The following is a 14,409-nucleotide window of genomic DNA, read 5'->3' as shown; positions in this document are numbered from 1 at the left end:
TGGAATTACCCAACACCCTCAAAGCAGTAAAGAGAGCAAAAGGTAACACTTTAATCTTCCAAAAACCTTCGAGTAGGGATGAACTTTTACTGACGCAAGACTTCCTTAAAATACTGTTGGCCGAACTGATCGAGTATCTCGAATTCACGTCATCCTTCCACTCCTAGCTATCTTCCTTATTCAAGACAAGACACGAGCCTTGAAGCTCCTGGATAAGCTGAAATTCCTGAGTCTTTTCCCAATCGAACAAACCTCTTCTCCACTTAATAACCAAATTCCAAGAGTTGGAGGCCCATTCTCCAAAAGAATCCAAGAAAGCATCTTTGCTAATACATAAATAGAAAAATCTTGGAAACCTACTCTTCAAAGCTTCAGAACCCAACCACACATCATCCCAAAACAGAATATTATTTCTATTACCGAGTGTCCACTCAAGGCAACCCTTAAAATTCCTTCCCCACTCCTTCATCCTCTAAATCCCTTCAGATCTCTCCACCATAGAGACTCATTGTAAGAACTCTTATTCTTTTTCAGACTCCTCCAACTGTCGTATTTTGATTCAATAACCTCTTTCCAAAGCCCTCCCTTGTCAGAACCCAATTGCCAAATTCATTTTCCCAACATAGCCACATTGAATAACCGTAGATCCAAAATACCAAGACCACCAGCTTCCCGGCTCACAAACCTTTCTCCAAGAAACCCAAGCATTCTTCTTCCCAACCAGACCTTAACCCCACAAAAAATTCCTCTGTAATTTCACGATTTCCTTCAACACCAAAGAAGGCAACTTAAACAAATAAACGTACAACAACGAAATGGAAGAGATAATAGACTTAATAAATTAAAGTCTTCTTGCCAACGACATGAATCTACCTTTCCACCTACCCATTTTGCTTTTAATCCTTTCTATACGGTGACCCAAAATGCACATCTCTTATGACAACTCCCCACGAGCAATCCCAAATACTTAAATGGAGTATTCATCACATCACAATTGAGTAACGCAATAAAACGTTGGATCATTAACTTATCCACTCCCAACCCACCAATCATACTTTTAAAGAAATTAACCTTAAGGCCATATGTTAACTTAAAGCAATTCAACATTACTTTACTAGTGAACACGCTTTTAGTATTGGCTTCACAAAAGAACAAAGTGTCATCAACAAATTGAAGCATATTTACCTTTACCTTTACCTTAACCCCGATCTCCAAACTTTCAACCAAGTTCAGCTCAACTACTTTCCTTGACACCCTTGCCAAAACATTAGCCATGATAAGGAACAAAAAAGGCGCAAGAGGATCACTTTGACAAAGACCCTTATGTGGATGAAATTTCTTAGCTGGATTGCCATTTACTAACTCCGAGATAGAATAAGATTCCAAGCAGGCTTTGATCCACCTAATCCATTTTTCACAGAAACCCAACCTACCTAACATGTAAAAGATGAAATCCCAACTAACAGAGTCATAGACCTTCTCGTAATCAACTTTAAGGAAACCCAACTTTTCTTCTTCTTTCTAATCTCCTCTAAGACCTCATTAGCCACGAGAACACTGTCCAATAACCCCTTTCCTTCAAGAAAAGTTGTCTGTCTAGGATATATGACTTTGGTTATTACTTTTTTCAACCTTAGTGACAGGAGCTTTGATACATTTTAATAAACAACCAACCAAAGAGATAGGTCTAAAATCACAAAGTTGTTGGGGATTATCAACCTTGGGTAACAAACAAATGAACGACGCATTAGACCCCCTGGGCTATCTACCTCTACCCGCGAACTCGTTAACTACCGAAAGAATATCCTCTTTTAAGAACTCCCAACCGAATTTAATAAAACCGAAATTAAAGTCGTCATGGCCAGAACTCTTATAACTATCACAACTCCAAACAACTGATTTAACTTCCTCTTCAGAAAAAACTCCTACCATCATACTATTATCTTCATCTGAAATTGAACTAAAGCTAACATTGTCCAGTCTTATAGAAATCCCTTCAAATTTGTCAAATCTAGCTTCAAAAATCTCTGACCTTGTCCTTAACCACCTCCTTATCCTCACACCACTGACCATTATCAAAAACCCCGTTTAGCACATTCCTATCCCTCATCCATTTAATAACTGAATGGAAGAACCTAGTATTGAGATCACCCTGTTTCACTCACTTTTGACGTGGTGCAAAATCGTTTCTTGTTTGAAAAAGTTCCTGTTTTGTTGTGCTAGCAAAAACCTCTTTTATTCACAACCTTGCTCGTCTAACTCACTCTCGTCGTCACGTGCGTCCAACTCTTGAATTTTCTTTTTAAAATCTTCCCCAATCTGATTGACATTCCCAAAAATATCTTTGTTCCAACTTTTTAAGTTAGCATTTAGCTTTTCCAGTTTTTCCTACCATCTCTTTGCCTGACATCCAAGCATCTATATAATTTTGGACACCAATCCACAATCGATTGTTTTAGAATTAATGTGCAATGATAAGAAACTGACCTGCTGAGGACAAATTGTTTACTATCCGGCCATAAATTCAACCACTCACTGGAAACCAGCACCCTATCAATTATACTCTTAACAGACCCATTTGGTTTGTACTAAGTAAACTTTCTACCCACCATCGGGATATAGACCAATTTCTATTTATCAATAAAGTCATTAAACTCTCTCATTTCTTTGATGTAATCTGACATTGAGTACCTGTTTCTTCTCTCCTTCTAGCCCGAATAGAATTAAAATCCCCTAACACGCACCAAACCCTGTTGTTATGATTTCTTCTGATCACACTAATCTCTTCCCAAATTAATTTCTTTTCCTTCAATGAACCAAAGCTATAGACGTTCACAATAGTAATCTGAACCCCGACACCCACCTTCCACACCCCTACGATAATAGAAAAATTCTTCCCGTTAAAGGAACGTGTAAGTTGAAAGCGGTTCCTCCTCTACATAGTAATAATCTCCCCTGCATAATTGCAAGCACCATTTTCAATCCACTCAATATCATTAGAACATTAGATGAAACAACAATTCTCTCTACTAATTGAAACATTTTGTCTCTTGTAAACAGATCATATCTACTTGCTCTTTACTTATTAAATCTCTAACGTACTTTCTCTTAATACTACCTCCTAACCCCCCTTATATTCATACTAAAAAATTTCATCATTGGAAACGTAAACTTCCTTAATCATACATGAAAGCAAAAGACAACACTTTATAATTTTTTAAGGTATTTTATAAAAGAAACTAATCTAGAGCATTGATAAATATAATCCCTAAAATATAACTTAATAATAAATAAGAATGAAAAAATAAAATACAAACATATATTTATACATACAAATTACCAAAAATAGATTATTGATAAAAGATATTAAAATTTACAGAAACAAGTATTTCAAAACATTAGAATAAAGTTTCTTCATACGACATATACAAGTAATCCCTACTTTGGTCCTTTTGACTTTTTAACACGTAACATCACCTGGTTGTATGTCAACGTATATGATCATCCCAATAGCAACATAACACACAAGCTAAACTAGTTGAAAAGAACCAATACATATAGTTTCTTTAAATAAAATATGTTAATATAATACAAAATCATTCATAATCTTATTAATTATCACTATAAGAAAAAACATTTATTAAATAGAAACCAATTTTAGAGAATAAAAAAATTATTGGTATCTAAATTAGTTTCTATTATTTATAAATAGTTTCTAAATTGATATTTAATTAACTACCAATGTTTTAACTATCAACTTTAGAATCTAAATAATTAGTAGCCAAAACTTTGGTAGATAATTAAATACCAATTTAGAAACTAGTTACAATAATATAAACTAATTTAGAAACCAATATTTTTTAGTACCTAAAATATATCTAATTTAGTCAACATAACAACTAATTATTTCTAGTCTCTAAAATTTGTTTCTAATTTTTCAATAGTGTATATTTCTCGCTTTTAACAAAAGTCACCAAAGAATCACATCATAACATATTTCACTTTAGATTAACACTTTTGACACATAATCAAAATTTACTTGTTAAATATTATAACTCACTCACATCAAATTAGGATATTTTATTATACAAATTTTACAAAGTGTTGTATATGAACTTCCATTATTTTTTTTATCACATAATACATTTATCTAAAAGATTCATATTATTAGTAAAACTTGAATATCTTATTCCCATGATAGTTTCATAACTCAATATTCACACTATACTCAAACCAAATCAATTTTTCACCTAGGTAAATACCTTCATACTATTATACAATGTATTTCATCTAAAACATTTTCTAGACATATTTAAATTCATCAAAGAGAATGAAAATTTTCTCGTAACATAAGTTCCTAGTATTTAAGGAAAGTAGAGGAAGAAAAACCAAAACACCAAAAAGGACTTATTGATCAGCTAAATTGATCCAACCTTAATAAGTTCAAACATACCAAATAAAAAAAAATTCCCAATACCACTTTGCATGCATGTTTCTCATAGGGTAAGAAAATGGAAGTGATGAAAGGAAAGAGATTATTCAAGGCAACAATCAATATGTATGTTCTAGCTTATCTTTTAGCTACCATGAATTTGAAAAAGTGGTAAAAAGGGACAATATATGTTATGTTCTTGAGAGAAGGATGAGAGGATGGAGAAGAGTGTGAAATAGGATGAATAAGGAAACTCTTAAGCTTTTATTAACTTCATAAAATATTAAAACTTGTTATTTGTAGTGCATGAGAGTAAGCTTACTCCCCCTCTTCATCTTTTTGGTTCTAGATTAAAATCTATGCTTAACTTAAAAGCCCAAAACAAAATGCTTAACTTAACTCTTAAGCTTTTATTTCCATTACCTACCTTAATTTTTATTCTTACCCTCCATTAGCCCAATGTCATTTAGGTGGGACGAACCAACATTTTGAACCCGCCAATTCGCATTAGCCTAACCTATCAACCCATTGGGTCACAGGCGGGACGAAGCGGGCCAACTCGTGTATATATTATTCTTTCTCTAGACGGATTACATTATTCTTTCGCTCCTTTTCTAGTATTTTTCGCTCTTCTGATTTGGGAAAAATTAGGATTTAGGGACCAACTCCATTAGGCCAATTCAATTCTCGACCCTTGTCATGCCTCCCCCTTGCACCTATTTCAATGACTTCGACAACTCTCTCCCTACCATTTACCTTTATTATTTCATTCTCCCTATTGATTCCCTTGCTGCCATTATTGTTAGGTACTTTACCCTCACATATTTTTGTATAACCTTGTTATCATGTTTTGCGCATGGAAATAGGAATTTTAGTGTGGATCATATCACCTACAAACAAACTAACAAATGTAGCTTAATGATTCTCTATGTTAAGGTTTGAAGTATTGTTGACCTCATACATTAATATGTTTTCACAATTCAACTTTGTTTTTGCAATTTTATTATTAAATCTAAAGCGTATCACTCTCAATCTTTAGAATTTCAAAATGGACCCTATTATTCCTATATACAATTCTAAATTCTGAAATGCACTTTTTTATTAGTTACCATTAATTTTTTTTGGATGAATTTTATAGTATGTTTTTTTTTCTCCATTTTATTACCTTTGGTTATAGAACTTTAATGTAAATTCTCAAAATCAAAGTGTTCAAGAGTTTCTATAGGTTGAATGGTGTCGTGTAATTAGTTTACTATCATGTTGATGTTTTTCTTATTATTTTCTAACCTTGTTTTGATATTTATTTCATCTGGAATTTTAGGAGGAACTGTCTATGAAGTGTTTTGTTTTGAATTTTTGGTGTCCCCACTTTTTCTTGCCAATAATAAAGAGATAGTAATTTTTGTACATTGTTGTATAAGAATAAGAATTAATTAATGTTCTTGTAAGTCATGATACAATTTAGTACTTATAGATTCTTATTATTTTAATTTGTTTATTCCAATAAAGTATGAAAAAATTAGTAAATTAAAGACTGAAAAGTACTAGACTTAAAAAATTCAACCATGTGATTGAAGAGTTATTTTTTCTAAATTTTTCCATATTCAACTTTGGATCTCTATAACCATAATTTAAACTAAATATTTAAATCAATCAAAATAGAAAGGCAATCATGTCTTTCCTTTATTACTGTAATTTAGTATTAATTCATTGTTTAGAATATGTTGTTATATGTTCGATCTTTTATATATTTTTGTTAATTTTTTGAAGCTTAGTTTTATGTTACAGAAAGGTAAAAAAGTGAGACAAAAAAGCAAATCTCAAACCAATGAAACACTTATCAAGTTGTGTTGTCATACTATTACTTGAAATTGATTCCGGCTTGCTGGAGTAGTTATGGTATGGTTAAAAATGTTTTTTTCTTTTGTTTTGATTTCCTTATATTTCTTCTTATTTGACTTAATATTGATTTATTATGTGAACTATTATCGTTCTCTTTGTCTTTTAATTACATAGAAATTGAGATCACTTTTTAATTAGAAACATGATTGAACATTAAAAATAATGGATGAGTCAATTAGTAAAACTTTTTGTGATGTTAATGTCTATGACGATCATGTAACTGGGAATGGGGCTCAAGATATTTTTGAGAATGAATCTAAAAGTGTTGGACCTAATAAGAAAAAAAGATAACTCTACAACATTCGGTTATTGAAAATTCTTTACTACGATTTGTGATGATGGGAAAGAGAGGGCAGAGTCTAATGGCTATAACAAAAAATATGTAATTGGTGGTAAAAAAATATGACTCTTCCCATTTAAAGTGTTATATTGAAAGGTGTAGTAAAAAAACAATGAAGATGTAAGTCAAATGATTTGGACATGCAAGAAAAGTTGAAGGCAAAAAAAATTGATCATACAGTGTTTCGTGAATTGTGTGCTAATTTAATTATTCGACATGGCTTACCATTGAATTTTTTCGAGTATAAAAAACTTAATACTTGGATAAGTTATTTGAATCCTGATGCGATTCTAGTTTCTAGAAATACTATTAAGAATGAGATATTAAGAATATTTATGAAAGAAAAAAGTAGAATGAAGGAAAAGTTGAATAAATTATAAGTAGGATTTGTTTTAACTTATGATTTATAGATATCTTGCATTCCATGGGTTATATAAGTTTGACAACACGTTGGTTCAAGTTGGAAGTTAAGTACAAAAAATCTTAACCTTTTTCATTTTCCTCCACCTCATGCTGGATTTGAGTTGTCTAAGAAGATAAATGAATTTTTGCATGATTGGGGAAATGAAAAAAAGAATCATTTCTATCACTTTGTAATGGTGAGTTCTTTCATGTACATTTTTGTGAACACACTTTAAATTTGATTGTTCAAGAAGGATTGGAGGTACTTGATGATGTTTTAGATCAAATTAGGGAGAGCATGAGGTATGATGGGGGTTATGAGAGTAGAATGATTAAATTTAAATAAGTGGGTAGTGTTTAGATGTTTCTACAATGTGGAACTTAAATTTTGTTATGCTTCAAAGTGCTCTTAAATTCCAATGTGTTTTTGGAAGCTTACACCTAGTTGATGAGAATTACAAGTATTGTCCATATGAGGAAAAATGGAAAACATTGAGATTCTACTATGAAAGGGTTTATCCTCTTTGTTGGGAAGTAAAGTGATAGAAAATAAAGGAAAATTTGCACATGGTTTTTTTCTCAATATTGTACCAAGGGTTCAACTTCAAATACTCTAAATCTAAGCATATTGATCTTTTATCTTCATCCACTCCCTCCAAGTCAAGCCTTTTTATGTAAGTTATTTACTTTGTTACTAATTCAAATATTATTTTTTAGTTAAATGAATTTTTTTTGGGTTATCATATTAGAAATTAAAAGTCATCTTTTGTCAGATATTGTGAATGCAATTATTTGTACGTCCAATTGGAAGCATATTTTTTATGGTAATTTGTGTAATTTAAATATAATTAAGTTTTTTTATTTTGATAAACATTTTTTTTTATATTCTAACATGTTCTTCATTTTCATGTGATATTGAAGATGATGAAGAAAGTGACAAAGATGGAAGAGTGGAAATGACTTGTTCTAAGGGTGCCTCTAATAATCGTGAAATGTCGTCTTATTGCTTTATGACTATTTTTATGTCTAGTTTTGATGACTTTAACTTTAATTAGTTTCATGTTTAATTTTGACTGTTGTTGATACTTTAACTTTATTTTGCTTTATGTTTCATTTGGCTAAAGTATGTTGTTTTGAATTGTTGATGGCTAAATTTTATTGTAATTTATGATTTATTGGAGTATTGTTCATGTTTACCTTGTTTTGTTAGACATTAAACCTTTGTTTGATTATAATAGTAAAGTTTGATTCCATTTCATTGGTGTTCCTTGTATTTTTATTTTCTAAAAAATTATATCAGTGACTACAAGTAGATAAATAGGCCCAAAATCAAAAAATGGAAAAGTTGCAAAAATATTGTTTTTTTTTAAAAAAAAATATTGAAAAAATGGCAGACCAGTCCACAAACTCGCCAATCCATCTTATAACGAGACAAATTACAAATTTCAGTCCATATATCCTACGCGAGTAAGCCTGAATTGTCCCTTTTTTGTGGGTCAATGAGTTTGACCCAAAACGCATCGAGCTAATTTGTTTTGTCACCCCTACATACAAGCAATAGAATTGAGGTAGTTTCTTCCCACACCCCTACATTTTTCTTTTTGCACCCCTACAATGTTTTGCAAAGACAAAATTGTCCCTATTCAAAATTGCCCCGCAATTCATACGTATAATTCTGCACAATGCAGTCCGACAATTTTACGGAATAAAGACTCCATATTTATTTTTTTGCATTCCGGATTATGAAATATGGTAACATTTTAGATTGAGACTTCCAGTAAAATTTCAAATTGGCGCGTCCGATAACCTCCCGGATTGGTGGGCTTTCAGTAGTACATGAATGACAATGATAATCCAAAAAAATGTCACTCCTCAATCTTGTAAAAGCTATGCTTCAATCATGTGAGAAATTAAAAGAAAAAGGAATAAAAGTTAGGGTTCATGCAAAAACGGGTTAAAAGGGAAATTCATTCATTGTAAGCACAAACATGCTACGATTTAAGGAAAAAAAGTTAAAAAACTGAATGAAGAAGCCCTCAATTAATCTGCAAATTGACAGTAATACAAATACTGTTTTCACTAATGCCAAAAAAGATTGACAGTAATACAAATACTGTTTTCACTAATGCCAAAAAATTTGGTTGCTTTATGTTATCTAACCCATTTCATCACAAAGCCAATGAAAGTTGTAAATATTATTTTTAATATTATTGGAATCCGAACTTTTGAAATTTAAATTCAAGAAATCTTATTCTAAATTATTAGAAAATAAATAGGAAAAGGTGGTAAATTGATGAGTAATTGATTTTATAATGGATTGTCTCTTTGATGAACAATGAGTAAATAAAATGCAGAACATTCATTTCGGATCCACCAATCTGTAATTCAAAATATGCATTCCAGATTCAGAAATCCATAATTGAAAAAAACATTATGGATCAACCAATTTGTAATAGAAATTAGGTTCTCGAATTCAAACTTTCGGAAATCAACAATTTATGCAAACTTTACTTCCAAAACACTCCCTCATCCGAAAAGCAACATGATTCATTTCTGGATTGATGAATCCATAGCACACTCCCAGATCCCGATTTCAAATAAAAAGTGAAGATCAGTTTTGGGATTTATAAAATTATGGGGGTGCTGAAAGAAAAACATAGGGGTGTAGGAAGAAGAAGCCTCAGATTGATGAAGATAAAATAATAGACTTAGATCAAATTTTTTAATTTATTAGGTACCCAATTTAAGGAAAAAAAAAATTATTTAAAACAAAAATTACTCATGGAAATCTACAATTATTTAGCCCTTAAATAAATTGTAACTTAAACATAATTTAAATTTAATTATTGCTTATACATGATTTTATTGGATCTTTGAAAATAAATTCAAGTCTAAAAGTTGGTTAGGAACTAGGAAAAGTATTATGACATTTAATACTTAATAACCTAACAATTAAAATGTTACAATTTATATGTGATTTAACCCACTTGAGTTCCATCACGAAATAAGTGATGTACCTACAAGATAATTGAGGAGGTGTTGCTGTTGTTATCAACATTATTTCTTCCTAACAGACTATAACTATTAATTAAATCATGATTAAATTGAAAATTTCTCTGGTATCAATGCTATATATACAACTTTATATTGATATAAAGTTATTTTATTTAATTTATTTATATAAATTAAATTATACATAATCTATGTATATATATAAATATATTAAAATATAATCATTTGATATTTTATTATTATTATTTAATATTGATAAGATTTAACATAAATATTTGGCAACTATATAATAATTTGTTTTGGAAAATTATACAACTAAAGATGAAGTGAAATCTGAACAAAAGTGTTATGAAAATATGGAAATTTAAATGAAAGAAATACTTCTAAGGTGAGGTAGTAGTATTATGAAAATTTGATTGAAGCAGCATTTGTCCCTTAGTGAAAAGGCATATATTAGTCTCTTCACATAAGTTGAAGACTGAAAAGAATCTTCTGAGACATAATCCTGAACAAATCAGGCTACATGTGGCCCATAACAGTGGTCCCAAACATGGCCTTTTATCTTTGGGGAGATCCCAACTTGGCTGGAACCCATTTTCAATTTCTGAATTAGGTGGGCCTATTTCAGGAACACTTAATGGGCTCTTCCTACTAACACATTTCACACCCAATTCCCAAAAACAAATATTAAATAAATCTCCATTTCTCAAACACCTCTAACTCTCTTGCTGCATGCTTCATCAGGTATGGGTGGTTCAAAACTCTTCCACATGTGCTTAATTTCTACAGATTAAAAAAAATGTTCATTTCAAACAAGAAAAATAGAATAAATCTTTGGACATGATTCAAAATTAATAATTGAGATTCAAATAACTGTCTTGTTTCATGAACTATTAAAGAACACATATACTAGAGTTATAGAAGGATTTTAATATTAATTAAGTGTCTTTTTTAATTATTTCTTTTTATAGAGGTGAATAACCTTTATTTTATGATTCTAGTATTTAATTATGGATTCTTTAGTTAACCTAAAATGAGTGTATTGTTTGTATATATTCAGACCATTTATTTTGATTTCAATAACAAGAAAAAAGATATATTCATTCTCATATCCTTTACCTTCTTTTACTTTTTTGTTCATCTTTGTTATCTTTTATTCATCTCTCTTCTATTTCATAATATGGTATCAAAGTTATTTCGAACTTATCCTAGCAAGTGTTTGTTGGACTTATCAGGTCACTCGCTATCCGACCTCAACATGAGGAAGGTGTGTTGGAGATCTCACATCAAATAGAGATTAAGACATTTCATTATATATAAATGGGTACAAACCTCATCTCGTAAATCGATTTTATAGGATTGAATTAGGTTAAAAGTCTAATTTGTAATACGAAGTTAACTATTTTTATTCAATCAATACTTATTTGAGTGGAGATTCCATTCACAGGAGTTAGATAAATAATTTTACAATAATGTTTTATTTTATTTTATTATATAAGAATAATTTAAAGAGATAAACAAATTTCGCATTGGAGAGGAAATAATGAAAATAACCTCTTTGAAAAAAGAGACGTTATATTTATAGTCAGTAATGTGACATGACGTATTTAAAATATAAATAAAATCAAATTGATTTATTATTTTTTTAGTCGTTCACCTTTGTAAAAATATTATTCCATCATGTTATATCAGTTAGTTATACTGGAACTGTTATTATATTATAAAAAAATTATTAAATAAGAAGAATCATTAAATTATAACTAAATTCAAATAATTAATTATTAGGTTAATTAAGTTAAATATTATTTTACATAATATTAAAATAAAATAAATAAAAATTTAAATAATTTTTAAATTGATATTTAATATTAATTATCAAAATTTTAATCCTCAACTATTTTTAACTCTAAATACCACATTCTATTACATATTACACAATATTAATCCATTCCTATTATAACTAATATCGCATGTTAGTTAATTATAAAAATAATATCACGTTATTTTTTAATATAATAAAAGAATTATTAAATAACAACTAATTTCTAAATTAATTTAATCTAATTAAAATGGATCTTAAAATCTATTTTATTATATCTGAATTGAATTTAAATCAAATTTTAAAAAATCAAATCAATGTAATATTTTTATATGTTTAGTTAACTTTTCTTTCATATTTATTTTCAATATATTAATAAAAGTTCCTTGTATACTAGGTTAATTTTGTTAATATCATACTATATAGTTTAATTATTGCGCTATTAAGCTATTTTTTTTTATATTTTAACAAAATATGAGTAAAAGTAATAAGAGTTTCTGTTAAATTAGATGTATAATTACTTACAAATTATATATATATATATATATATATATATATATATTATTCATTTTATAATTGCAATGTAAAATTATTAATAAACTTTTCTACTACGAAAATTCAGATGTAATATTTTCATTTTCTGATTTATATTAAGTTGTAATTAGAAAGAGGAGTCAAAACTATAAAGGACTATAGGAAAAGACTATTTTTATACACCATGCATTCTCCTTTACAACCATTTATCAACTCTAAATAATAATAAAATATTAAATTAAGCTATTTAATTAAAATGTTAATTAAATTATTAGTAGAATTAGTATGTAAATCGTATTTCAATCATGTTATAGTTGTAACAAGAGGAAATCATTGAAAAGTTTTGATTGGCACATCATGTCTTTCAATGCTAATTTGTCTACTCATCTCCTTCTAAGATTTATTCTAAGGCATATTCATGTTTTTATCTTGTTTAAGGGACCACATTTTTAAAAAAAAAGTGACCACATTTTAAAAAAAAAAGTAAGTTATATTTACATTTTATAATTATTTTCCTAACACATCATTCATTATATTTATTTATTTATAGTGTATCTACACCTTAAGATATTTCTTTTTATAATCTCCCTTCTATTATAACTCTAGTACTTCTTCCCTCTTAGTTCAATAACCATGTTAAATTTATTGCCTCGTGTTTGATTTAACTAATACAAATAACTAACTATTTTATCATTACAAAATAAAAATAATTATAATATTTTGAAAATGACTATATCCAAATTTATAATTATATATCAGCGTTTAGATTCATATCTTTTAAGTAACTTCTTATTGAAGTATGGTTGAATTACAATATTGTACTAAATATAATCAGTCATAATTTTTAAAATAGATATTAGTTATTAATAAAATCAATGGATACTTTACACTTACAACATAATTGGCCAAAAAGGACTTTAAAATATATTTAATTTTATCATTATGTTATAATTGTACTTTTTTACCTACCAATAGAAGAATTTGTTGAACTTTAATTACCTTTATCACCTGTTACTAGATGTATTCAATGTGTAAAAATGTTTTACTTACAATTAATTTACATCTATAATTTTTTTATAATTAATCTGGTATTGCTTTTCTTATTTTCTCATTTCTTCAATTCAATTTAACTCGTGTTTTTTTACCAAGTTGTTTCTTAATTTTTAATTTCCATTAACTCATTAGTTTCATTCACATATTTGAAGAGGTAATGTTATTTATTTGAATATCCTTTTTGTTTTAGTTTAGTTTGTTAGTTTTATTTAGTGTTATAGTTTGAAAACGAATGTTTTTGTTTATGTCTTTTATATTAATTAAGTATTTTTTTGTTTTTAAACTTAAATAGAGTATATTTTAAATCAATAAATATGTCAATATGTGTGAATAATTAGTTTAAGTTATAATATATAATTAGAAATTAGCTCCGATGTGAAAATTTGACTTAAACTATTTATAAAAGTTAAACAGCTAAAAGGTTTTTAAATATAAAGATTTTCATGACTTTTAAGAGGAAGGGAAAATAATAGAAAGAGTGCAAGGAAGAAGAAAGACTTTTCCATAAGAAATAAACTCTCAATTTGTGTTTTTCAACATGTATGCACAACAATAAAGTTTTATACAAAATATAGAGGAGAGAAACACTTTGGACTTCGTAATAGAGCAAACATAAAGAAAAACGCATAAGAAAACCAAAGGCCTAAAACGAAAGTGTAAAACCCTTCTTCAAGTTGGAGTATGTATGCAAATAACTCCAAATTTGTTTATAAGTTTCTGAAAGTTGTCTTGCTCGAGGGCCTTTGTTAGAACATCGGCAGGTTGCTTCGCAAATCGAATGGGTAGAAGATGGAATAAATTCTGTTGAAGCCTTTCACGAACCACATGACAATCAATGTCTATGTGTTTGGTACGTTCGTGAAAGCTATTGTTAAGAGCTATGTGTTTGGCTGATTATGAAAGTTGTTTTAAATG

At 28.8% G+C, this 14,409-nt stretch overlaps 1 protein-coding gene across 1 annotated transcript; it reads right to left on the bottom strand.

Moving 5' to 3' along the window:
- Positions 1 to 609: 609 nt before the first annotated feature.
- On the bottom strand, positions 610 to 2,073 carry LOC137822330 (uncharacterized). Its single transcript, XM_068627215.1, has 3 exons — positions 1,770 to 2,073; positions 1,186 to 1,433; positions 610 to 726 (listed from the first exon to the last, which is right to left on the bottom strand). The coding sequence occupies exons 1-3, from the start codon at positions 2,071 to 2,073 to the stop codon at positions 610 to 612; spliced, it is 669 nt and encodes a 222-aa protein (XP_068483316.1).
- Between the last annotated feature and the right edge of the window lie 12,336 nt (positions 2,074 to 14,409).

This window comes from Phaseolus vulgaris, chromosome 9, assembly GCF_000499845.2.
Source record: "Phaseolus vulgaris cultivar G19833 chromosome 9, P. vulgaris v2.0, whole genome shotgun sequence".
Classification (NCBI taxonomy): Eukaryota; Viridiplantae; Streptophyta; class Magnoliopsida; order Fabales; family Fabaceae; genus Phaseolus; species Phaseolus vulgaris.
This window is presented reverse-complemented; position numbering and strand designations above follow the sequence as displayed.

Coding starts and splice junctions, on each gene's coding strand:
- LOC137822330 (XM_068627215.1), bottom strand. CDS start 2,073: ATGGTCAGTGGTGTGAGGATAAGGAGGTGGTTAAGGACAAGGTCAGAG. Junction 1,434..1,769: donor TAACGAGTTCGCGGGTAGAG/GTAGATAGCCCA, acceptor TTTACATGTTAG/GTAGGTTGGGTTTCTGTGAA. Junction 727..1,185: donor GGGTTAAGGTAAAGGTAAAG/GTAAATATGCTT, acceptor TGTGGGGTTAAG/GTCTGGTTGGGAAGAAGAAT.